Raw genomic sequence first — 27,083 nt, 5'->3', positions numbered from 1 at the left:
AAACCTGATTTATTCCCACTGGGAATGACTGTAGGAATAGAGAAAAGTCAGATTGGAGAAAGATTTGGAATTAATGACAACTGAAAGTGGGTAGAGACAGAGAGGAAATGATCAAAGCTTTAATTTTATCTGCAGTGACAGAACAAGGGCTGTACTGGCAAAAGAGCTAGAAAGACAAGGAAGACCAGTCTATGAGCAAGAGTTGAGGTGGGAAAAGAGAAAGTGATGTGTGTTTAATTTGAATAAAGAAATTGAAGTCGCTCAGTCACGTCTTACTCTTTGCGACCCCATGGACTGTAGCCTACCAAGTTCCTCTGTCCATGGAATTTTCCAGGCAAGAATAATGGAGTGGGTTGCCATTTTCTTCTCTAAGAGATCTTCCTAACCCAGGGATTGAACCCAGGTTTCCCACATTATAGGCAGAAGCTTTACCGTCTGCGCCACCAGGGAAATCCTGTCTAATTTGAAGTATCTGTTAAACACGCAGATGAGGTTTCATGAAGCTGAGGGTCTGAGACATAACTAGTAGTTAGAAACATGGGAGAATAAGATTTCTTAGATCAGATGCACAGGTGAACATTACAAAATGGCTGAAAAGGTTTAGTTTATTTACCTGGCACTCAAAGATGTTCTTATTAGCCTGTATAGACCAGCATAAGAAGTACTAGGTTTTTGACATCTGACGGGTGGTGACATAGAAAAACAAAAAAATCTATAAGAGGTGGGACTCGAGTTCAGGACACTAACCTAGCCCCAAGGCAGATCTCTCGGGAACTAGAGTCAGAGGCAGTGTTCCCAGGCCTAAACCTCAGTGTCCATAGGAGACCGCCAGTCTTGGTCTTCATCCAGACTTGCTATGACTCTGAGGGGCCTGATCTGGGATAGGAGTGGGGATGCCATGAGAGGTGTTTTTTGAAGTTGAGTGAATAGCAACTTTACAGATATAGACCAGTCATGTGTGAGTATATTGGAAACAAAACCTAGTCCTCAGGAGAAGGGCCCTATGTCAGGCCCCAAGCAAGCAGGGCTGGATCTCAGGACAAGGTTTTGGCCCCAGTGGATTGCAAGCCAGGTGGAAACACAGCCTATTATAAACATGGACTGAGGGAAAGACATGTGGCTCAGTGGGTGTGGGAATTGCAGCCCTCACCCAGAGCCCAGGATTAGGGCCAGAAGAGCAGTTCTCGGCCTCACCCTCCAGTGGAAATGGGATATCTGACAGGGTTGGCCAGGACAGGCTTGGGACCTGGGTGGCGTTTATCCTACAGTTTTGAAGCTTCTAGAGCTCATGCAGGGATTGACTTCTTTAACTTTCTAACTCTTCACTCTGGTCCTAAAATGTTCAATAAACTGACATTTCCTTGAAATTCCTAGTTCTGTCCTCTCCAGCTATCCAGATGTATCCCTAGCTTAGATTCCCAGGAGTTCCATTATCCCTGCATGTGTAGAAATGCCTGTGTGTGTGCACACACACTCAGCGGTACCCTGCTTCCAACTGCTAGAAGGTGTGAATGCGACTGTGCTATGCATCCAGTCATTGTTCAACACCGAGTTACCCAGTCTGCAATCACTATTCCTTCGCAGTTTCTGCCCATTCTGCCCTATAACTCACACCTTTGTGCTCACCTAGCTCTCGGTTATATGGCTTTACAGAAGTCCACAGATTGTTATTGACAGCAGCAGCAACAACTACATTTATTGAGTGCTTACTTTACATTAGTATTATCCTAAATGCTTAGGATAAAATCTTTATTTCACCCTGAAACAACTCCACAAAACACTTACTATTATTCTGGTTTTAGCAGTAAGGAAACCGAAATTCCTAAGAGGAGTAATCTGCTGCAAGTCATGCAGCTAGGAAGTGGCAAGACTTGGATTCTAAATGAGGACTCGCTCTAAAATCCATGCCTTTAACTATCATGCTATAAAGAGGCAAATGTTTCTGAAAACATATTCTTTATTCTTTGGAAAATGAGCTTATGTGTATGTCAGAAGAAACATACACATAAACTGAGTTGATTAACCTCTGTTAATAATTAAGGGAGTCCACGATTTTAAAAAATAATAATTAATGGTGTCCCATGGCTTGGTCAAGTGGTTAATCTCATTAACAGAAAACAGAGCTGAGAAGGAGGTTATTCTTAGTAATCATTTAATGAAGAAAACCCTATACTTAACCCTTCCCCCAACACTTTTTGTGCTGCACCTGCCTCCTTTGCTGGTTTCCTTTATCCTGAAAGGGCTAGGAAATATTTCATTTCCAAATAGAGCCTGAATAGGTAGCAGAGAAGAAAGGTGGTTGGTCAACAGCCAGCATTGTGATTGGTCGATACCTGTGATTGGTCATCCAGCCTCAGCGACTGCTCACTGAAGTCATTTCACCTCCCTGTCCCATTTGTTACCTGGAAAATCAGACTGTGAATAAGGATTTAAAGAATTACAAGGTTAAAAATTAATGCAATAGAATTCAAGGAGAAACTGTAAAAAAAACATACACACACACACACACAAGTCTTTTCCTCATCTAGATTCTAGATGTGTGAGTTGGGAAGAACAGAATCAGTGACACCAGCATTTGGGGGTGGTGGAGGGAAGCAGCAGGGCCTAGGAGGTTCTTTTTTGAGCTTCCAGATGGGAATTATCTTCCCCTTGATGGCACTGATCTATGTAATCTGGCTATACTCAAACCTTTTGGTAATGAATGGTCATCAAGATTCAAGAGACTCTGAATGGGAGTCAAGGGGAAAGGCAGGAAAGGTAAGGGAGGGCTCTCATTTGAGATGTACTATCTATGGGTCATGGTCAAGGTGCTCTTAAAGAGTCCTCTCTCTGCAGGCACCCAGAGAGATAAGGTTTAACAACTCTGTTGAGTTAAGGAATATGAGGCTCATTTTACAGGTGAAGGTTGCTTAAGAGACTTCATTTAGGCCTTACCATTAGTGTGTAACCAGATGAGATTCAAAGCCTTATCTCTTTGATTCCAATGCTCTTTTACTATACTATGCTGTTAATGTCATTTAAACATAAATGTGAACTCCTAGAAATTTTCATATTAATAGTCATTCATTCATTTACTTGCCCACTCCTTTATTTATTCTATAGTAGTTATCCAGCACTTAAGGTTCAAACACTAAATCTTAAATACTCTGCTGTATTCACTTCCCAATTCCATAGGATGCAGAAACCTTTTCTTCCTAACAGGAATTAAAACCTAGTTTTCACAGTGCTTTTATGGAAGAGAGGCACTAGTGAGTACAAATATGGTATCTTGCCCTTGTTGAGCGAGCTATAAAGCTATTATTCATGACCCTATAAAGAGTCATGAATAAATGCATATTCAGGTTGTGAGAGTGAGTTTGCTTTGTGGGATGTCATCATGACCATGGGCAATAGGAAACTAGTCCTTCTGCCTCTGAAGTCCACCTGCAATTCTAGGGTAAAACTCTGCCTCAAGCTACCTGAAAGTGGCTTGGCAGCCTCTTGGTTTCACCTCTGGACCTCTTTATCCTATGTTTCTATTCATATTCCTTTTTTTTTTTTGCTTCTCATCATGATTCTGCTTCTGTTTCGAAGCAGAATTAGATCAAGCTAGAAACTCTTAACTCTCCCAGTAACCTGAAGAAGTTATGTTCTCTTTGTCTGGAGTTTCTAGACCTTACCATTGAGTTCATAGAAGCCCTTTGCCTCTCAAACACTCCCCTGGGCTTTCATTCATAGCAACTTCCCTCTCTTTCTTGGACACCAAGCTTCAAATTGATCTTTGTAACCACTTAAACTTCTCATCTGCTTTCTAGTCTCCCCCTACCTCTTTTTGGATCACCTTCAAAGCTTTTGAACTTGGTCTACTGCTTTTGATCTGAAATTCTCCATTTCTCTCAAAGCCTTCTTTCCCCCTTAATCTCTGTCTTCTTTGCTTGGTCACCAGCTAGAAGGGAAGTCACTTCCTCCTAAATTCATACTTCCTGGATTCATTGTCCTCATTTATCAAATAGCTTATAGTGTCTATGGGCTTCCGGAGCCAGGACAGCTAAATAAGACATGTTACTTACTTGACCTGACAAGTCTGATGGCATGAAAATAAGAACTTGCGAAATTGTTATAGTAAATGTCTGGCGGAGAATGCTGGGGACGCTATGGCACAAAGGAGGAAGTGATAAATAGATTGACTGGTCAGAGAAGGCTTGACAAAAAGCCTTTGAACTGTGTTTTAAAAGATGAGGAAGAGTTTCCCAGGAAGATAAGCAAGGGAAAAGCTTTCCATAAACAAGAAACATTATGTGCCAAGATCTAGAGGTGTGATATAGCACATCCCACTTAGGGAAACTGTTAGTTTGGTGTCCTCTGAGCTTGATACTCAGAGGTGCTGCAAGAAGTGAGGCTCAGGAGGAATTAGACAATGAAGCACCTTAAATGCCTTGCTGAGAACTTTGGGTTTTGTTCTAAAGGCCATGGAGGATGAGTGAAGGATTTTGAGAAGGAGATTTAGAAAGTAACTCTATGGCTGATTCATATCAATGTATGACAAAACCCACTGGGGAAAAAAAAATAAAATAAAATTAAAAAAAGAGAAAGATAACCTAAAAAAAAAAAAAGAAAGAAAGAAAAAAGAAAGATAACCTGAGCTTATAGCAAGGAGAATGGATGCATGTGGGCAACTGCAGGTGGAGAGACCAGACAAGAGATTATTGCAAAATTATAGGCAAAAAATGAGGAGAACATACATGGAAGCAGTGGTAGTGGGGTTAAAGAGGGGGATGGAAACATTAAAGATGTTAAGAGGTCACGTTGACATGACTTTGTGACCAACTGGGTATCAGGAATGAGTGCAGGTTTCTGGACAGGGCAACCAGGTAGATATTGTGTTACTCGTTGTGATAGGTGAGGGACAGGTGAGGAAGGTAAGGCAGAGGGGCATGCCTGTGTAGTGTGAGGGGAGGCCCAGGATCCAGACGCTGTTTGGACGTCTTCGTTCTGTCTTGCAGCCGCGGCTGAAGGCCTCCAGGTCACAGTGCCCGACAAGAGGAAGGTGGCCATGCTCTTCCAGCCCGCCGTGTTGCACTGCCACTTCTCCACGTCCTCCCGCCAGCCGGCGGTCGTCCAGTGGAAGTTCAAGTCCTACTGCCAGGATCGCGTGGGGGAGTCCCTGGGCATGTCATCTCCACGGGCCCAGGCTCTCAGTAAAAGAAACCTGGAGTGGGACCCTTACTTGGATTGCTTAGACAGCAGGAGGACTGTTCGAGTGGTAGCTTCTAAACAGGGCTCGACTGTGACCCTGGGAGATTTCTACAGGGGCAGAGAGATCACGATTGTTCACGGTAAAAATGCCTCTGTTTTTAAGGAATGGGAGGGAGGTTGGCTTCATTCTTCACAGGTGCAAGAGGATGTCAGCAGTGCACCCTTTCAGTCTCTCAAGACTTTGATTTTATGGGAGATGATAGCATCAAGAAGCTTTCATGAGCTTGACTTTTAGTCTGATAACAAATTTATTATCAGCCCTGAATTGAAGTGGGTTCTAGTGAAAGCATTCTCAGTCAAATACTTTACATCTGACACCAGCCTTTATTGCCGTTGACTCAGAAAGTAAACTTCCCTAAGAAGTTCTCTGCTGGGAAAAGGATGATGTGTCTAAGTGCAGAGCCAGGTCGGTGCACAGCCCAAGTCCCAGGTAGTTTTGCATCTGTTCCACTCTTTCTCCTGGTCCCTAAAGCTTTGGAGAAGAGAAGGTCCAAAGTCTGGTATGACCTACTTGATTATTGGAATTTTGAAGGACTCCTGTGAACCTGTCCTGGGCTTCCCTGGTGGCTCAGATGGTGAAGACTCTGCCTGCAATGCAGGAAACCCAGTTTCCATTTCTGGGTTGGGAAGGTCCCCTGGAGAAAGAAATGGCAAACCTCTCCAGTATTCTTGCCTGGAAAATCCCATGGACAGAAGAGCCTGGCAGGCTAACAGTCTATGGGGTCGCAAAGAATCAGATACGACTGAGTGACTAACACTTTTCACTTCCTGTGAACTCAGCTTTTTTCCAGGAGTCCAGGTTATTTCTGGAATTTACTTGGTTTTCAGGGGCCTCTGTAAGCCTGGTTGAAAGCAAGTGTTCTATTCCTGAAACCAGCCTGCAACTAGACCAGTTTCTGGGTGTGAATTCTCTCGCCTTAGGGATGCTAGTTTTTACTATTGCTTTGTTGTTTGTTTGTTTTCAGTAAAGCAAACATCACGTCAACCACCATTCAGGTAAAAGAAATAGAACACTTTAGACACCCAGAAGCACCCCACTTCCACCCACCCTCTGTTGCTCACTGTTTTCTTCAAAAGACAGAATTTAGAACCAGGTCCTTCTTTTGTGATAACAGATGCAGATCTTCAAATTGGAAAACTCATGTGGGGAGACAGCGGACTGTATTACTGCATCATCACCACCCCTGATGACCTGGAGGGCAAGAACGAGGATTCCGTGGAGGTACTGGTGCTGGGTAGGTGACAGCCCTCCGCAATATTTTCATCTTAGCCCGCTTGCACTGCTCCTTCTTCTCACTTCTCCCTGCATGTATCAACAGGTGGCACACACAGGCTTTATCTTTGGTGCACAAACTGATTTTAGAATATGGTCTCTATGAGCAGTAGCTGTGTTTGTTATATTTTGTTTCTTGGCTGCTATGATCCCCTTTTTCGCATTGCCTAAATGTTTCTTCTGCTTTCTTAGTTTTTTTCTCCTCCTTTCCACTTGTACCTTTAACCCTGATTTCTTTCTGCTTATTCTTTACATATGCTACTAGTGAGGAAAATGCCAGACACCTTTGAAGCAGGGTAGAAACAGGAATTCACTGGTGTGTTAGGATCTCTTGAGGCCTCTGGGAATCTTTTCCCATCATTCAATTATCTCCCCTTAAGGCAATCCTAAGGAAAGATGGCTGTGCACTTTTAATAATAAAAGGTACCTAGTGAAAAGAGCTCTGGGTTAGACCTACTAGTGTTTAATTGGAGGGCAAATTTCTTGAAAGCTAAAAGTGCCTGAATTAGTCTCAAAGCAAATATAATCTAATCCTTATTAATATTAATTCCCTCATAAATGAAAACTCATTACTTTTGGCTACTTTTCTCTTTTGTGGATTAGAAGAATGTCAGTGGGAAATGACCTCCTTGTATGAAACTGAAGAACTGAGCACATATTTCACGCTCTATAAATGTTAGTTGAACAAGAAAATTGGAATAAAACATACAGAAATTAAGAAACAACATTAACTGTAGGATAAAATGTACATCCTTGAAGTGATTTTCAAAAGAAATTACATTTTTTGTAGCTTCTAAGAAACCAGGTGATAACAATTTGGGGGCATAAGTAAGGTGGTTTCTTTTAGGGCAAATAAAATTAAAGGTTAATTTTTACCTGCTGTGAGAAATTCAGTGCCCAGGGAGAAAATGGAATTTTCTACTTAGGACTTTTAGTTTTACTCTATCATGACTGGCAAATCAGGTTTACTGTTGCCTTAATTTTACAGTTTACAAATGAACTGAGGTAACTATTAGTTATTAACCCTTTAATAATAATCAATGAATTGATGCTTTCAAATTGTGGTGCTGGAGAAAACTCTTGAGAGTCCCTTGGACTGAAAGGAGATCAAACCAGTCAATCCTAAAGGAAATCGACCCTGAATATTCATTGGAAGGACTGATGTTGAAGCTCCAATACACTGACCACCTCAAGTGAAGAGCCGAGGCATGGGAAGAGACCCTTATGCTGGGAAAGACTGAAGGCAAGAGGAGAAGGGATCAGCAGAGGGTGAGATGATTAGGTGCCATCACTGACTCAAAGCACATGAATTTGAGCAAATCCTGGGAGATAGTGAAGGACAGAGGAGCCTGGCATGCCGCAATGAATAACTGCTGTGATCTGTAAAAGAATGGGAAATATGACATATATTCAAAAGGGAATAAAAATGTAAAAGGTTTATCTTGACATTGTAAAAGACTACAGGACAGTCAGATTCAGGATCTGCTGTGCCTCTGTAAATCTGTAGGAAATAAAAAGATAAATTTCTGCCTAATAACACAACTCTAATGGTCAAGTTTGAAGGAACAAGCGGCTCATTGAGCCTGCAATTAGCTAATTGTGAACACAAGTTATTTGGCCAGTGCAACCATTTGCAGCAAAGTAATTGCTTGTGAAGGAAAAGGAGGCCAGGTAAAAACCACTTGAAATAATTTGGTCCCAGTTCTGCAAATGTGGGGAAATAATAGAGTGAAAGCCTTGTCATTAGAGGATGTGCTGAAGTATGTGAAGGGCATTCCTCTGGTTTGAAACATACAGGGTAACTTGGGCAAAGATGCTATCCTCAGGACCAAGAGTGGGGTGAAAGGAAGGCTCAGATGAAAAGGGTCAGCAATGATGGGAGAAAAGATAAGAAAAATTAGTGTTATCCTAAAAAGGGATCAGAAAGACCAAATGTGGATGCTGCAAATCAGATAGAAGCAACACATTTGTGAGATAAACAGATACACAGTGGAGTTCTTAGGGAGGAGAAACATGTCATTCTGCTATTGCTGTTGTTTAGTCGCTAAGTTGTGTCTGACTCTTTTGCAAGCCCAGGGACTGTAGCCCACCAGGCTCCTCTGTCCATGAGATTTCCCAGAGAAGAATACTGGAGTCTGTTGCCATTTCCTTCTCCAGGGGATCTTCCTGACCCAGGGATCGAACCCGGGACTCCTGCTGCATCTCCTGCATTGCAGGCAGATTCTTTTCCACTGAGCCACTGGGGAAGCCAGTATCCCACATTAATTAGAAATATTCAAAGCATGGTAAATTTGCCATGTAAACTTTTTAGGGCAACACTGGTTGTGTTAGTTAATTAAAGGTGTTAGTCTGAAATCTAGGAGAATTTTCTGAATGCAGTATTTACTTTCCAAATGCAACATTCTGAATCTTCTTGGTCTTGACACCCCATTATGGAATTTTTCAAAATATTGTCACAGTTTCTAAAATTCTAATTATTTAGTGGTTATATCCTGCAGGCCTGTTCATGAGGTATTCTTTTTATGTGAGACCAAGAGAGCAGCCTGATTTCTGAAGTCAACCTCAAGGAGATAAAGACCTTGGTAGGAAGATAACGGGCCACAGTTTGCTGACAACTGTCATGAGCTGCTTGTGGTCACTGAACTTACTATGAGGAATAGTTGGAGGAACTGGGAGGATTTGGTCTTGTGAAAGAGGACTTGGGAAGGGGAGCATGTGAAGTCTCTCCAGATATCTGTAGTGAAATTGTTTAGGAGAGATTGGAAACTTACCCTGTGTAGCTAGGTAAAACTAGACCCAGGAGTGGAAGTTACAAAGGGAGGGAGTCTGTCTCAGGATAAAGAAAGGACTGTTAACAATCAGAGAGACATCTGAAGATGCAGTGTTCTTAGGAGTATTAATTTCTATGTCCTTAAGAAGGTGGAAGATTTCTTTTGAGTTATTGTATCAGGTATTTATAGGAAAAGGTGTTCAACTCACTTATTTTTTAGCTTTATTTCAAATTGAAAATTATTGATTTAAAAAGTAATGAATATGAGTGATGTGGCTACTCTGATAAATGAGAAAACGACTTCCCGGTAATTCAGTCCTCATGACAGAGATAAAAGGGTTACAAGTTGCTCACAAGAACATGCAGGATAGCATTCACTCAAAAGGAAGCCAGTGGGGATGCACTGTGGTCTTCTGTGGTACGTCAGTGTTAAAAGAACTGATTCCACAAGAATAAGAGTAAACCTGATGGAGGCTTGTAGGAACTGGAACGAGCTCTTCTTAGAGGATGATCACAGCATGAGGAATAGAAAACTGTAGAATTTCAGATGACCAATTAGTAAGGGAGATAGTTAAAGGAATAAATCAGAGGCAAAGTTAAGAAGAATTTGTTTTTTTCATTATACTCACAAAGATAAAGTTGGAAAAGTTAATGGAGCAAGGTTATGAAGTGTCTTATATGTCAGACTAAGAACTTTGTGTTCCATCTGAAGACTTTGGGGAGCCAGTGAAGAAGCCACCACAGAGCAATGAAATTAGATTTCAGGATCAGAATAAAAGTAGCAGGGTAGACAATACATTAGAGAGGAGTACTAGAACAGAGGGATCAGTTATGGGGTACTGCAGCAGCATGCGTGAAAGGGCATGAGATTCTGAACCAGAGTAATGAACTGAGAACAGACAGCATGGAAGCATTTCTGAGAGGGAAGTGATGGATTCTGAGAGAGAGGAATGAGTCAAAAGGACACCATGATTTATCGTTAACTGTTCTGTCAACCAAGAGAGAGGCTACAGATTGGAAACCAGGTTAGAGAGGCAGGAGAATGAGTTTGGTTCTTAATACATGGAATGTGAGATGTCTTGATGACAATTAGAAATATGGTCTGGAATTCAGTGGAAAAACAGGGAATAGAGATAATAGATTTGAGAGTCATGACTGATAGTCACAACCAAGAAAGAATAGATGAGTCACCCAAAAAAATTATATAAAGTGAAAAGGGCCAAGGACAGAACCTTATCAGTCTTATATTCTAGTTTGACTTCATGTGAGTGGTGACATTGGTACTGCGTGTATATTTGTCTTAATTTCCCTTACAACACTGGACCCTTCTCAGTAGCACTGGAACATGAGCTCTTCAATGGCCAGGACCAGTTCTCATTCATCTATTTGCACTGGTTTGCAGAGTTTCTAGAATAAAGAAGTTTAAGTGAATGTTTTTTAAATGATAAGTGGGCAGAATCTGTAACTAATACTTACTTTGTACGTCTTAAATATTAGTCAATGCTGAGTATGTATTTGTTGACTTATGAAGTGTTAATACAATAAATGTTTACAGTCTCAAGTGAGATATAACATCGTTTAATCTCATTGGTCATGATTCTTTATCTAGGTATTTAAATTTTTCCTAGTGACAAAACCATCAGGAAATATGGTTGAAGCCACAATACTACACAACCTGTCTATATTATGAAGCTATAGAATGCTCCCTGGCATCAGTCATGTTTTCAAAAATGTAACTGCTGCTTTAGGTAATGGTTTTTACTTGTCCCAGATTTGCTTTAGTGCTTCATTTCATTTCTCAGTGAAACGGCCTATAATCATTAACCTAGGCCCTCACTTCAAAGACAGAGTTGTCCTTGTCTGCACTGCGTCCTCCCCACTGAGTATGACCTACCTTCTTTCCCCATACATCTAAGCCATCTACGAATTGCTGCTGATGCTTCTTTCAGAGGTTCAGAAATATCCAAAGATGTGATTTAGAGAAATGCGAGGATAACCGCTGATTCACCATTAAACTCAAACACTATACTGAACACTTTGTTATCTTTCTTTGATGATTCAGAAGGTAGAGTCATTCTGAAGAAATGCACGTGGTGTTTAGGGTGCCTTGAGATGATAGTGACAGGTACCTTAGAAATATTTAGATATGTTTCGGATCATAGGGCCATACCAGCAGACAGTTACAGAAGGTGGAAGTGTCCAGAAAATCTGCCACCCTGAGATTAGACATTGGTCTAGGATCAGGAACAATCTGTTTATAACCTGGAACCATGCCACTGTTTGGATAGGAATAAAGTCCCCCTGGGCAGCTCCAGCTGGCAGGAAAAGGACTTCACTATTCAGGAAGCCTCAAGTAGGGAAGTTGCTATTTTAAAATCTAAAGGCAGCTCGCCTTGTTCTTACTTCTTTCTATGCACAATGTAGGGGCCTGACCCCTTCTTTCTGATGTCTCATGTGATAGCTTGTTTTTTAAGGGCCAAAATAAAAAAGGAGGGAAAGGGCCCCAGTAAAAATATGGCGCAATGAACACTTGTGCCTCTGGACTGAGAAAAGAATAACAGTGCATGAGCCTGTTTTATGAGCATATTTCAACATGGAACAGGTTCTCTTACCTGGGTTATCAGGATAAACAAGATGGCTTTAGCATCCTTTCTATAATTTTGACTTTATCTAAAATATCCACAAATTGCAGAACTAATTCTCTATATAGGGTGATGCCAAAATACTGCTGTCCTGTTTTGTTTAATACTGCTTCTGTTTTAGGGAAAGTGATACTTCTTTATTATAAAAACCAAACAAAACAGAAAACACAAGAGAAGAAAATATCTTTTAAAAAATTCACCACCCAGAGCTAACTATTGTGTTCTTCAGAACTCTTTTAATTGCAAGGCATAGATTCTCAAACTGTCTTAGGGAAACTTTTTGGCTTGCTGCTGCTGCTGCTGCTGCATCACTTCAGTCGTGTCCGACTCTGTGTGACCCCATAGACGGCAGCCCACCAGGCTCCCCCGTCCCTGGGATTCTCCAGGCAAGAACACTGGAGTGGGTTGCCATTTCCTTCTCCAGTGCATGAAAGTGAAGAGTGAAAGTGAAGTCACTCAGTCGTGTCTGACTCTTTGCAACCCCATGGACTGTATCCTGCCAGGCTCTTCCATCCATGGGATTTTCCAGGCAAGAGTACTGGAGTGGGTTGCTGTTTCTTTCTCCATGGGATCTTCCTGACCCAGGGATCAAACCTGGATCTCCAGTACTGCAGGCAGACTCTTTACCGTAACCAGTAATTCCAAGGGTGTTCCTCACTTCAAGCCTGGCTGAGTTTCAGTGTCCAGATTGTTTTAAATATCTCCATCTCCTCTGTGTTAGACTCATTCTCCATCAGGCTGTCTCCAAATGTGACCCCTAGCAGATCTTTAACACCTTTGATCTCAACTGCCTCTCTCCATAGTGTAGCCAAAGTCCTATTGTTGGGGGTGGGCTGTGCATTCTGAGAGGAATATAGGGTACCACCAGCCCCAAATGAACCATATGAATTGAAGGGAAAAGGAGTAGCTTCATAAAGAGAAATGGACATTTGTTTCCAAATGAAGAAGAAAAGAATGCCAGGCGGGCAAAAACACACACTGTTAATATTTTGTGGAATTCATCAATTTCTGCTTCTTTTTAGGCCAAATGCAATGCTATTCCAGGAGGCTAGAAATAGGCTTGCTCCCAGCAGGTCCTTGTGAGTAGGCGCTAAGTTGGAATTGATTCTTCCCTGTGAAGGTAATGCAGCAGAATTACCTATGTTTTCTTGTCATGCTTCTATTTTTCCTTCCATCTCCTCCTGTGATTTATCCTGAAGTACAGTACATATTACCTCGACAAGAGGTGGAGAAACAGGCATGCATTAAATTTTTTAAAAATCAAATTATTCACAGTACTGTGCCTGAAATTGTTATTCTGGTCTAAAATCAACTTTTTGGCCTACTAGCATTAAAAAGCCATTAAGGACATAATGAGAAATCAGGGAATTCTAGGGAGGGACATCTCAGAACTAGTGATCCAGTTTAGGGATTTTTGATAGGAGTCTGTTTCTATAGCTGTGCAGAAGTACTCAGGCACTCACCCCTCTGTCTGCGCTGCCTCAATTTGAATCCCGTTGTACTTCCCCCCCTCCCCCATTAGTTCTGGCTGTTTAGAAAGATTACCTGTTGCCAAGACTCCCCCTCCCCCTTCTCTTCCTCGCTGCCAGCCCGTGCTGCTAACCAAGGAGATTTGCCGATTAGAAGGGCTTCAGCTCACAGAGTTCCCATGGCAACAGACTCCTCAGAGGTCTTTGTTGCCTGCTAAAACTTTGATCTCTGAGAGTGGCTGCTGCTGTTTCTCTCTAAGATTTACAAACAGAGGAAGAGGAGAAAAGAATTGGAGGAGAAGAAAAGTTTACTCCTGGCCAAAAGGAGAGAAGGAATTAATTACAGCCACGCTCTAGCCATAAATCTGGAGGTTACTCCTTTGGAACATCTTCCATTTGGGCCATTCCTACATTTTCATTTGTAGACTCGATTATATTTCAGCTATCTTGGTTTCAAATGAAAAACTTAAAGTGGAGTTGATTCCTCTTGGAAGGTGAACCTATCCTATCCATCTTCAGATTTCCAGAAGAGTCGAGTTAACTGCTCTGGCTGCCATGAAAGCGGAGACACAGAACTAATATCGGGAGAGAGCTTTTTAGGACCCAGATCCACTGGCTTTTCTCCCAGCCCTCTCTCTTAATTCTGGCCTACTCTGTCCCGAGCTTACCTACATGCCTCTAATGATCTTGGTTTTGAGAAGAACCAGAGTAATGTGTTGAAGGAGTGGAGAAGAAGGAAGAGGCAGAAAAATCAGCCAGGCATCAATAAGAAGTTGATTCTGTTTAATGGCTGTCAGTGAGCATTCTACCATCTGAAGAGTGGAGTGGGGTTTGCGGTTGCTCCAGCGACTGGGGTTCATGCATTTCATTCTTTGCAAGAAGCCTCTGATGGCCTTCACACCTCTCTACTGCGCAAGCACAACCTTGTTCTTTGATGAGCATCATGGAATGGAGTCAGTTTTGCTTCAAGTGTGACTTGTATTTGCATTATGATTTAACTTTGAACCAGTCTTTTTTGCATACTATGTCCCTAACACAGGGAGGATACAAAATAAATAAAAGGCACTGTTCTGTCCCTATATAAGTTACCATCTTTTGATAAAGATAAGTATTATATTTCTGAGGCAATGAGAGAATAATACAAAAAAAGTTAAAAGGTGTATTGATATTAAATATCTAGGCTACTGATTCACAAGAGGGGCCACTTTTGCCCCCCAGAAGATATTTGGCAATATTTGGAAACATTTTGGTCATCAGAGCTTGTGGGATGGTATGGCATCTAGCAGGTAGAAACCAAGGAGAGTGCTGAATATCCCACAATACACAGAACAGTCCTCCCACCTCCAACAAAGGATTATCTGTCCCCACATGTGAATAGTGCTAAGGTTGCAAAACCCTGATCTTGATCAAAGGTCAATCTGGATACTGGATAAGGTCCACTGTGAAGAGCATGGGCTTTGGGGGGGTCACATTTATGTGGATTCAGTGCAGCCATGTAAGCTTTAATAACTAAATGTTGATGAGTCATGGTTTCCTTATCTGTAAAAATGAGGGAGGAAAAACAAAAGTTAACATGGAAAACCTATGGTGAGGATTAAATAGCACAGAACACAAACTCAGTAAATGTCAGTTCGGGGCTTCCCCTGGTGGCTCAGCAGTGAAGAATCCACCTGCAATGCAGGAGACTTGGGTTGGGAAGTTTGATCCTTGGGTTGGGAAGATCCCCTGGAGAAGGAAATGGTGATTCACTCTCCAGAATTCTTGCCTGGGAAAGCCCATGGATGGAAGAGCCTGGCGGGCTACAGACAGGGGTCACCAAAGAGGCGGACACAACTGATGACTAAACAGCAACAGCGAAATGTCAGTTTCCTTCTCCTACTTCTTCCCGTCCCCCACGTCTCATTTGCAGATTGCCACCCCCCTCTGAGGGAACACTCTAGGGAATCCTGTGTTCCGGGACTCGTCCTAGAGAGCCGATTTTCCTTTAGCTTGTTCCGTAGGCAGAGGCTTTTAATGAGCCATCTGAATTGGCGATCCTGTTACTAATAGGTTCATGTTTTTCCCGATGACATCTGTGCAGCGCTGTGCAGTGGTGACCCGAATCAGCCCCGTGGGAATCTTCCTGCTAGTGGGTTTCAGGGTATTCTGTCCCAGCATGCAATCTTTTGGTTGCTATGTTTTGGTAGCTGTTGAAAGCCCCTGTTTGTCAGTTGAATACAGTGTTTGCTATCTGACCTACATACAAGGATTAGGTCATACAAGCCACTCGATGAAGGCTGGAAGGGTGTGGGGAACGCCTAAGACTTGGATTAGGATCTGGATGGACTTGGAAAGACCTTAGATAGGACGACCTTACAATTTCTTGTCCAAATTAGGATACTCGAGAGTAAAAAGGGGAGACTTTAAATAACTAATATCAAGACAACAGACATACAGGTGTGATGATCATCTCACCTTTAGACATGATCACCAGGAAGGTTTTTTTTTTTTTTTTTTGATTGTAGAGACCAGAAGAGCCAGAGGAGCTGGGAGCAAATTAGTTTCAGCTCACCTTCACCTGCTGACCCCAGGATGTTAGCAGGCATTCTAATTAGGGAGCCTATGGATGTGCACCAGCTTCCCTGGTAGCTCCTGCCAATGCAAGAGACCCTGGGTCGGGAAGATCCCCTGGAGAAGGGAGTGACAACTCACTCCAATATTCTTGCCTGGAGAATTCCACGGATGGAGGAGCCTGGTGGGCTACAGTCCATGCGGTCACAAGAGTCTGACACCACTGAGCAACTAACACTTTCGCTTTTACAGGACTGTGTACCTCTCCATCCATTTACTAGAAGCAAGCAAAGAGGTGGTGGTTTGCGGTGCTACTTGTTCACTGAAAAATGTGTGCGAAGATTTCTGAAGGGTAAAGGACGTTTAGGCCCTTCACTGCCCCGGGTTGTTAAGAGAACAAACGAAGTCTGGAAGGCACTCACTGCCCTCCCCTCACCCACAACCACCCGGCCCGAGCTGTGGCTGCTGTCCCCTCCCCCCTTCTTCCGTCGAAGCCTTCATCCCGCCTCACTATTTTTGCTTCACTTGTTGCTCATCGCTGTGGGAGGAAGCTGGGCCTTCAATCAGTGCGCATTCCTGAAGCCCGCGGTTGCTGTGGTTACCGGGGCGGGAGCGGGCGCAGCTGGGGCAGCTCGCCGGGCGCATTGTAGTCGGAGCTCCCGGCGGCGGCCAGCGCGCTGAGCCGGTGCGCGTGAGCGCGGGACGGGGCCGGTAGAGGGGAGGCTCCGGGGGCCCGTGGGGGAGTGGGCGCCGCCGAAAATCGGCTCAGCTCTGGAAAGAAAGAATGGCAGCCCTTGGAAGTCGGTCAGGAGACAGTGATGGCATTTTTCTCCAAAGCCAGCTGCTGCTATTGGAGTGTGCCGCTTTTCGTTCACGAGGGGATAGTGCCTCTGAGTTTGCTCGGGGAAATGCCCCATGCTCAAGCCCCTCACACTGAGAGGAGGCTGGCCATGGAGGAAAGGGCAGAGCTCTGACCACCCAAGGCCTATCAAGTTGTGTGCCCCTGCGGTCAGCCTCGGACACCCTGGCTGTTTTGCTTAAGGAAACTAGCCATGTTGGTACCTTCGCATCTGTGGTATCTGTGCTGGTCTGATGGATGGAGCACAGTGAGCTCAGGAAACCAAAGTGGGCACCAAGAAACTCAATTTCCTGCTTCCATTAAGTCCCACCCTCCTCCATGTCCTTTTGGAGTCAAATCTACCTGTCTTCAGCATTTTTTCGTCTCATGCCAAGTTGAGCATGTTATATTACTAATAATACCTTTGCATCTGTTCACTCTAAGACTAGGGAGTTGGATCACTGTAGCACTTTGCAAAGACAGTGCTTCACAGTCATTTTTATTATTACTTTTAGTAGTTTGTAGCAGCACAGTGAATACCTTTTAATTAGCTCATACTGTGTTATGTATTCAGTAATCATTTTCTGGTCACAACTTTAAAAGGTGTTGAATTGTTAACCATCTCCAATCCAAAAATTATACTTGAGTTATGTAAGTAGAGCAATAATGCCACAAACACAGATTTCTGCGTTGCTCATTGCAAAGACTAGAAATGCTTCACATCTCTAACATTTCTAAATTTAGAATAAGCAAAGCTTGAGGTGGAGTGAGATATTGGGAAAAATGCAAGAATACTGGTGAGTAGACTCAGGGTCTACTCCTGGTTTGATTATTAGTCAGCTATGTGATTTTGGGTAAGATTTTTAAGCTCCCTGAACCTCAGGTTCTTGAAAAGATGAAATGGATTCTGGATTAGATGACCTCTGAAATCCTTTCTAGCAATACAGTCTGATTCTAGAATTCTGTGTGACTAGAAGTCAGTGCCTTAGGCTAAGCTTACAACTACTGTCAAAAAGCCTGAAGCATTTATTAACAGTTAATTGCAGATGGTCTGATATTAGTCATTTTGTGGAGAGAATTCAGTGTCAGAATTACTCCCTATAATTTGAAGTGAACTAAAATGAAAGGGACACAAAAAGAAAAAATACACACATGAAATGCTTACATAGTTTAAAAATAAATATAAAAGAGAAGCTATGTCCACGTTTGTGATACATAATCATAAACTGTATATATTGAATGCATGGTTGCCATGGGAATATAGAATAAGAACAGATGTGTGTGCCCTTGGGAAATTTCCAATTTGGGGGGATTCCAAATAGTCATAGAAACAACTTTAAACTTTAAAAGACCAGAGAGAAACATCTGCTCTTCTCAGAGACTTAGGAGAGAAACATTCTGGAGGTTAGGAGCTGAGACAATAGGGGTGGATATAGTACATCACTGAATAGGGATCCAGGGAATCTTAGGAAAACTTGGAAATATGATGAAGGCCAGATGTGCATTAAGCAGAAGGGGAAAGGAGGGAACCTCAAGGATATGGGGAAAAAAAACATTCTAGATTATCCTGAACAGAAGGTTCATTTTATAATATATTGGCAAACCCAAGCAGGACTCCAAGTTAGTACATTTCAGAAAAATGGATGGAGGTATCTATGTTATCAGCAGTTTTGAAATCACATGGACTAAAGGAAGTACTGTTTTCCCTTTTCATAAGTTCCAGTGCATAACATAATGTGTCTTATTATTACTTATTAATGTGTCTTATAATTACTTAATCAAGTAATTAAGTAGCAGATCTAAAAATCCAAAAACAAGTTTGTCCTACATCTAGAACTTCTGTACCTTCCATTATACTTCAAAGGCTTAGAACAGAACTTGGATTTAAGTTTTAAGACTAGAGACAAAAACCAATTTGGGGAGCATATTGAATCTCTCTGTAATAATTGCCTTGAAAATACCTTAGCCTGGTGGCTTTCAACTTGTAGGGCTGGGGTAGGGTGGTGCTTCACTTCCCTGAGATGGCAAGATGGCATTAGGGGATATTTCAGTGACCTGAAGATCTTCCTGACATTGACCCCTGAGTTCAGGGCTGCTAAATATTCTCCAGTACATAGCATAGTGCTGAATGAATGGGCAATTCCTTCAGATTCTCATTACGAGCCCATTTCCATCTGGGATGGATAAAAGGCACAATGATGAGCAGTAAATCAGAAGTCTAGCATAGAAAACTGGGGATTTGCTGCTGGGAGAACGTCAAGGTCCTGATGGGTAAGGTGTCTCCTGGTGTCAGGCTCTTAGGGATGCGGCACAGACACAGTCCCTGCCCCAGAGAGGTTTCCATCCTGCTAGTGGAGAAACCTGGAAAGGAATCACTGCAGCCAAGATGTGTTCTCATGAAGGTGTGTACAGTGGTCATCAGGAGCATGGAGGAGGATGTACCCTCTCAGAGCAGTATTCTTAAAGGACTGTCAGAACATATTTCAGAGTTTTGTAGACTGTGTGTGGTATGGATTTGAGAGAAGCAGAAGTTCATTAGCTAGTTATCTTAGTAAAGAAGGTAAGTACGTCCTGCATTGAGGACCTGACCAGCCAAGAAAAAGGGATTAGAACCTTGGGGAGATGTTACCAGGACATGATCTGTTGTAAATATACAAAAATAATGCCATGGGTAGGAGAAGAGTGGGAAACCAGGCAAAGATTATTGTCTCTGAGGGAAGGCCTCATGACTAGCGGGAACCTGATGTCAAAAATGCCCCCCAAAAGCTGATGAAAACATGGAATTTGGCAGGAAGATAGTCCTTTGACCTTGGTAAGTCATATGGCACAGAAGCAGATAAGCAAAGCTGAGTTCTTAACCTCATACTGTTGGACAAGCTGCTTGGGCAAGTGTGTGACTTTCAAGCATAGGGATCATGTCTTCTTCTCTGTGTCTCCACCTGGCACGATACAGATTTCTTTATTGATTGAATGAATGAATTGGAGACATTCCAAAAATGAGCTTGTTCTCAGGAATATGTACCAAGAGTTTAGTTGGGGATAACTTCAAGCTGTCAGTGGCAGAAAACAGCTGAAATGGGAAATTATACAGTTAAAATCTGTAAGTTATTTTATTCACAATGATTGTTTTCTGCCATCATCATTCAACCCAAAATATGTGACTGTTTTGGGCTGTGAGGTTTCTGATGGTATAGTATGGTATGAGGCTGGCACATGGATATGTGCATTACAAACTATCAGTATGCTTGATTCATTTGGTCTATTCATGTGGAAGTTTCTTTAAAATAATGGATTCTGCAAGGTTAAGGGAAAACTGAGTGCTTACATGAAAACTATTTTCTACTCATAACTTGAGCTGTGTTTGAAAAGAGTAAAGGTGGCCTTCTATTTGCGGGGTCTGTTCTCTGTGCTTTTCTTAGACATTAAAGTAACTTCTAATTGCCACTCTTTAACTGAATCCTAGAAGAATGACAGTGATTCACAAGTGTTAGTAAAGTGCGGTGGAAATCTGGAATGTATTTACTGCAGTTGTTCGGACTCTCAAAGATCAAGCCTTCATTGGATGTGATAGGATAGAAGAGAATGGGAAGAAAAGTTAGAGCATTTCTAACTGACAACAGCATTTCTTAGAAATTGTTAAGCAAGAAGCTGAAAGCAAAATGACTTTCAGAAATATAGGATTTCAGTATTAATCCAGTTTTTAAAATGCCTTTAGCTCCAGGAAAATATAGGTCATGGTATAAAAGCCTCTCTCTCCCCCTCTTCTCCCTACTGTTGACATACCATAGTGGTATTATCAGCTATCCCCAAACTCCTGCTATGTTCTGAATTTTGAAGACATTTAATTTTACCCACTTTACTGCCAAATTCTGTCACTCACACCACCCTGGGGCTAACACTGCATGGGTGCATTATGGGACGGCTTTATCGTCTTCTGAAACTTCAGCTTTTGGCTATTGCTTCCGGGAGAATGAGAAGCCCGATGCATGTCTCTCTGTTGGAGTGACAAGTTTTGTGAACCTCCTGTCCATATTTCTTATTGTAATTTTTTTAATTACACATATAAAAAAATCTAAAAAATGAAAGCCCTTTCATTGTTCTTCCATGATGCCCATTCCAGCTCCCCAGAAATAAGGGCTAACAATTTGGTGTGTCAAACTGTTGCTTTCAGATTTCAATTTGAACTTAGTGCCTAGAGCTTATATTCACTAACATTCTATGTGTAGAAGTAGTGTCAGAACACCATCAAGATGTTGTTTTAAACAGTCTCTGGGGAAACCCAGCTTTTGTGTTTTATCCCTCATAATTATATCTGTGTTGATAGCTCAGTTGGTAAAGAATCTGCTTGCAATGCAGGAGACCCCGGTTCCATTCCTGGGTCAGGAAGATGCACTGGAGAAGGGATAGGCTACCCACTCCAGTATTCTTGGGCTTCCCTTGGGCTCAGCTGGTAAAGAATCCACCTGCAATGTGGGAGACCTGGGTTCAATCCCTGGGTTGGAAAGATCCCTTGGAGAAGGGAAAGGCTACCCACTCCAGTAGTCTGGCCTGGGGAATTCCATGGACTTTGTAGTCCATGGGGTCGCAAAGAGTTGGACACGTCCGAGTGGCTTTCACTTTCACTTTCGTATATATCCCTCAGTGATTGCAAGCACATGATCTCTAGGTTTTATAGCCCCCAAACATATTTTGTATGTCTTGCCCAATGATTTTTAACAATCTATGAATCAGTTGCCAACATCTGAAAATCAGGATTTTTTACGTAAAAATCGGAGGTCTGGCTAATCTTGAAAAATAGGAAGATTTGCAACCTTGAAGACACATTTCTGTGAGGTAACAATTGTCTAGAGGTGGGCAGGAGCAGCCCCTACAGACACAATATGCTGTATGCCATACCCTTAACTGCTGTTGACTGTATTACAGAAGGGGATCTGCACTTGTTTGCATTACCTACTGGTCCATATAAATATACAGAGTTGAATTTGCAACTCTAATCACTAAGCATCAGATTTGAGAGCAGAGAATGTTATGGATAGGGTGACCATATAAATAATTGTCCAAATTAGAAGACTTTGAAATTAAAAAGGGGTGTTCTTAATAATTATACCAGGCATAAACCAGGACTATCCTAGACAAACCAAGATGTATGGTCTCCCTATATATGGATCTCTTCCTTCAACTACTTCATTTGACTAATGAGAAAACTGGATCCTAGAAAGAGGAAGGAATTTGCCTGTTAACAGTCAGCAAATAAACTCATGGCAAAGTTGCCTTCATTACCCTGATTCCCAGTCCCCTGCTTTCTCCAATAGAACATGCTCTATATGATAGGTGTGAGCACCATAGCCTCCTTCAATTTTTTATAGTTAATGATTTTATATTTATAGTTAATGATTATCACGTAGCTAATTTTCTGTGAGAAACTGTATACAAATCAATAGCTTGTATCATCGGTAACATTTCTATTATGAATGTAACTAATGATTTGGGCTACAGCACATAAAAGGATGTTTAAAACATTGGTAGGCTTGAGAACTAGAGAGTAAACACAATAAATGTCTCATTTTACTAGACACAATAAGAGATATATTTAGAAGTGCTAATTGTGCATATTAAAAAAAAAAAAACTCTTAAGTAAGTACCTGATAACTGTCTTGATAAAAAGCAAAGTATATTGACTTTTTGATCATTGGCTATCGCCTCGTAATTAATACTAATTATTCCTTTAAGAGATGTCTAAGATCCTAAATTCCCAAATCCTTGACCACCTGTCTATTACCTTGTTGATTTCCAAGAAATATTTGTCCACAGAACACTCCATATGAGACCAATGGATGCTCTTAATCACTTGCATGGACTTTAGCCCCATATCTATGTCTCTCACAGGGAACTGGACTGGACCACATGTAAACTTTATGGTTACCTCTCAGCCTTCCATGAAGGCTGAGGCCAAAGGCTAGTCAGAGAACTCTCCTTCAAGATGCCATTTTCCAGTGACCTACTTGTCTCCAACTTGTCTTTCCAAGAGACCTTGCAAGCAGCAGACTACTCTTACCACGTCAGCTGCACAAGAAGGAAACCCTTCTTGCCAAAACCTAAAGCAGAGCTAACCTAGGGGCCCACTCTGTGCTTCGTTTTCCTTGGAATGTACTCTGGTCCTGACTAACTTTTCAAATGTGGGTCCATGCAGGAGACGTGACGGGGATACATTTCACTACACTGGCCTTGTGTAGTTGAGGAGAGCCAAGAAAAATAAAGTGAGCAGAGTCTTCTCACCTGACTCCCTTACACCTTACCTCTGCTACAACATCTTCCGCTAGTCCTGGAAGAGCTCCTCTTTTCTTTGACTTTTGTCAGAGCTGCTTTTCTGTGGAGTGATTTGATACAGGAGAGGATCAGTGACCAACTATGTCCTTTAGACTCAAAATATAAGCCACATACATGGGTAACTTTTTCTTTAACACACCTCAACAGGAAAAGTTGTCTTCTGAGCGAGCCAAAGAGACCAGACGCCTGGAGTTGTGCTTTGTAATAGTGATGTGTGGTCACTGAGCCTTTGAAGCCTTAATATTTTGGCTACATTGATACAAGTGAAAATATCATGAAGCTAATTTTTATATTTTTTAAAAATTTAAACAACATACCTTTTTATTTACAACAAAGCCAATTAAAAGAGCTACAAAAGGAAATCTTTCAAACAAAACACAAATTTACCGAGATAGAACTTATTTTCAACAAACATATTTTTCTATAATATAACTGTTTACAAAGTTTTTCATATGAATTGTTTCATCCCTCCTCCCCTAGAACTGTGTACAGTATGCAATCCTTTCCCTAAATGATGGGGGGTAGGGTGGATAGAATGTACAGATGCATACATACAGGATGCTTCTATAGGCATGAGACATCTCTAAAAGGATTCACAGAAATTCATAACAATGGTCACCTCTAGAGATGGGTCCTGAGAAGCTGGGCTCAGAAGTGAGAAGCCTACTTGGCATTGCATGCCATTTTATACCTTTTAAATGTTGAATTCCATGAATACAGTTTTAATTTTAACAAAAATGGGATCATACTATACACTGTAGTATAATCTCATTGTTATATGATGTTACAAGCATCTTTCCTCAATATTCCATCATGTATAGATTCTGCATCTTAGCTTTATGGCTCTAACAGTTCTGTTAGTAAAGATATAACAACTATGTGTCCCCCCACCAAACTAGTCTAATCATTTGAATTCTCACTGGCAATTCCATCAGGTCTCCCTCGATATATCCTAAATTATATACTTACTTTGGTGGCTGAGATGGTGAAGAATCTGACTGCAGTGTCAGAGACCCAGGTTCAATCTTTGGGTTAGGAAGATTCCTCTGGAGAAGATAATGGCTGTCCACTCCAGTATTATTGCCTGGAGAATTCCATGGACAGAGGAGCCTGGTGGGCTATAGTTCATGGAGACGCAGATTTAGACACAACTGAGCAACTAACACTTTAACCTTTCACTTTGTGCCAGGCACTATATTATATATATATATATATATATATGTATATATATCATATATAATAAATGTACCACTCACTGAGTCCTATCAACAATTCTATGAGGCAGGTACCATGAATATGCCCATTTTATAAAATTTAAAACACAAAACTGAGGCTTAGAAAGATTAAATAACTTGTCTAAGGTCATAAGGTCACATATTCTAAAATCCATGCTCTTTTAACTTCTTTTTGTCCTAGATTGAACCCATTCAATCTAGGAGAGACAAGTCTCGAGACTGAGTTTGTTAGTTCCTTAATTGATCTCAAAGCAGCAGCGTTGCCTGCATACATTTTTATGTGGTCTCAACAGTGAGGAAAAGAACGGTGAACCAGATCCACCACACAAGATAAGTCCACAACACTAATAATCCTTCTCTGCCACAGCTGATGAAAATTATGCATAGCACATTTTACTTTACAAATTACAAAAGTCTCTAAAGTATATGTGCTTGTGAAAAACATACCGAACAGTCCATTCAGTTAATACACAAACAGTAATTACAATATTAAAAATTTTAACACATACCTATGTACAAAGTTGGGGCTTCCCAGGTGGCACTAGTGATAAACAGCCAACCTGATGGCAGGTTTGATCCCTGGATCAGGAAGATCTCCTGGAAAAGGGAATGGAAACCCACCCCAGGATTCTTGCCTGGAGAATTCCAAGGACAGAGGAGCCTGGCAGGCTACACTCCACAGAGTCTCAAAGAGTTGGACACAACTGAAGTGACTTAGTATGCACCCGTGTACAAAGTTAGTTGTTCTATCAGTAGGGTCAATGATCCATGTAGGATTGCCAGTTAAGACACCTTTTTTTTTCCCCAACTGCCACAGATTACTCACCAATGAAACTGTGAGATGTATCAGTTCAGTTCAGTCGCTCAGTCATGTCCAGCTCTTTGCGACCCCATGGACTGCAGCACGCTAGGCTTCCCTGTCCATCACCAACTCCTGGAGTTTGCTCAAACTCATGTCCGTCGAGTTGGTGATGCCATCCAACCATCTCATCCTCTGTCGTCCCCTTCTCCTCCTGCCTTCAATCTTTCCCAGCATCAGGGTCTTTCCCAGTGAGTCAGTTCTTCGCATCAGGTGACCAAAGTACTGGAGTTTCAGCTTCAGCATCAGTCCTTCCAATGAATATTTAGGACTGATTTCCTTTAGAATGGACTAGTTGGATCCCCTTCCAGTCCAACGGACTCTCAGGAGTCTCTCCGACACCACAGATACTTTTCCTTTATGGAAGAGATAAGCATTTTTTCAACTTTATGATCAGTGTATGTTTGTGTTAGTTGCTCAGTCATGTCTGACTCTTTGCAACCACATGGACTGTAGCCTGCTAGGCTCCTCTGTCCATGGGATTTTCCAGGCAAGAATGCTGGGGTAGATTGTCATTTATTCCTCCAGGGCATCTTCCCAACCCAGTAATCAAAGTTGGGTCTCCTGCATTGGCAGGCAGACCCTTTACCATTTGAGTCACCAGGGAAGCCAGTAGCAGTTACCAAATCAACTGGAGAGCTTTTAATCATAGCATTAATTTCATTTCTTAGAGCTTCATGAACCACCTCTCCAGCTTGTCTTGCTAGGGTTACTGCATAACCAATGCATTCGTGCCAAGGATCAGTCATCTCCTCTTGCAGGAGGACATGAGGCTGGGACCCCGGCAGGATCCAGTGCTGGGGTCTTCCAGAGGGAGAACTAATTTCAACTTTGGGGGGGGGGGAAGCGCTATTTTAATGCTATTACCAGAAATGCTAAAATTACCAGTTACTCACATTAATTTCTACTGGACAGAGCTATTCTATAGCATATGTCATGCCCATAAATGAAGTCAGATTCAGTTGCAGGCTTAAGAACCATAGTGACCTTTGCCATCACAAGTCTGAAATGAGTAGAGTCTGCTAGTAGTTACCTAATAGAACTTGTTTATTCACAAGGCTGCATGTGATAGAACCCAGTAGGGGCAGAAGTTCTATCATGGCCTTTACATTTACCTGGATATGAGAACATGGTGGAAGCATTGGGCCCTTCTTTCTGGATAAATCAGGCCAGTTTTTAAAAGACTGATCGCCTTCCCCACATCTCCCAGGGTGCTGTTTCTTGCACAGCTCTTTGCTTCCCAGAGTCCCGAGTCTGACAGCACCCTGAGGCTTCTGTGCCATGTCACGCATAAGGCACTTGGTCCCACACCACGCCAGCTGCGAGCGCCATATGGAAAAGCTGTCCCATATACACTGTACAGAGTGTTTCTGAGGCCAGAAGGAATGTGGAAGAATGTGTAATTGATCTAGCTGTATCTTTTCCTTCCCTTTGAAAATTGTAATCATTGACATATCTTTAGTCTAGAAATAGAATCATGTAGGGAGATAATTCTGAGTCAAAACCAAATATGTACTTTTGTTTTTATATGGACATGGGGCTGTATATGGATGTATGAAGATGTAGGTTGACCATTTAGATGTGTTTGACTTTCCAATAAAATGTGTGGATGTATAGATGAATGGAGATGGTATGTGTCAAGCAGGATTTTTTGTATTTGAAGCAAAGATTTCCTCCTTCTACAATAGTTGGAAAGAAAGTTCTGTTTCTGCTTCTGCTTCTGCCTGGTTTAGGTGCAGATTTCTCCTAAATGGCTGCTGAGGATTGATGCAGAAGGTCATTGTCTTGACTGAGCCCAGCCTTGGGGATGTGCCTTTCATCACTCAAAGAGCAGGGATCAGTGGCGCCATGTAGGGATGGTACCAACTAAAGCCAGGCTTCAGGC

At 42.0% G+C, this 27,083-nt stretch overlaps 1 protein-coding gene across 4 annotated transcripts in view; it reads left to right on the top strand.

Moving 5' to 3' along the window:
• The window catches only part of ILDR2 (immunoglobulin like domain containing receptor 2), a 68,175-nt gene that overhangs the window by 15,034 nt on the left and 26,058 nt on the right, over nt 1-27,083 (top strand). For all 4 annotated transcript variants that reach the window (XM_065946216.1, XM_065946198.1, XM_065946207.1 and 1 more), the window contains exons 2-3: nt 4,983-5,315; nt 6,351-6,470. In XM_065946216.1, the coding sequence (XP_065802288.1) occupies nt 4,983-5,315; nt 6,351-6,470 (453 nt within the window). The remainder of the gene's footprint in view (nt 1-4,982; nt 5,316-6,350; nt 6,471-27,083) is intronic.

This window comes from Muntiacus reevesi, chromosome 1 (assembly GCF_963930625.1).
Source record: "Muntiacus reevesi chromosome 1, mMunRee1.1, whole genome shotgun sequence".
NCBI classification, from domain to species: Eukaryota; Metazoa; Chordata; class Mammalia; order Artiodactyla; family Cervidae; genus Muntiacus; species Muntiacus reevesi.
The sequence above is the reverse complement of the archived record's forward strand: the minus strand, read 5'-3'. Positions and strand labels throughout refer to the sequence as shown.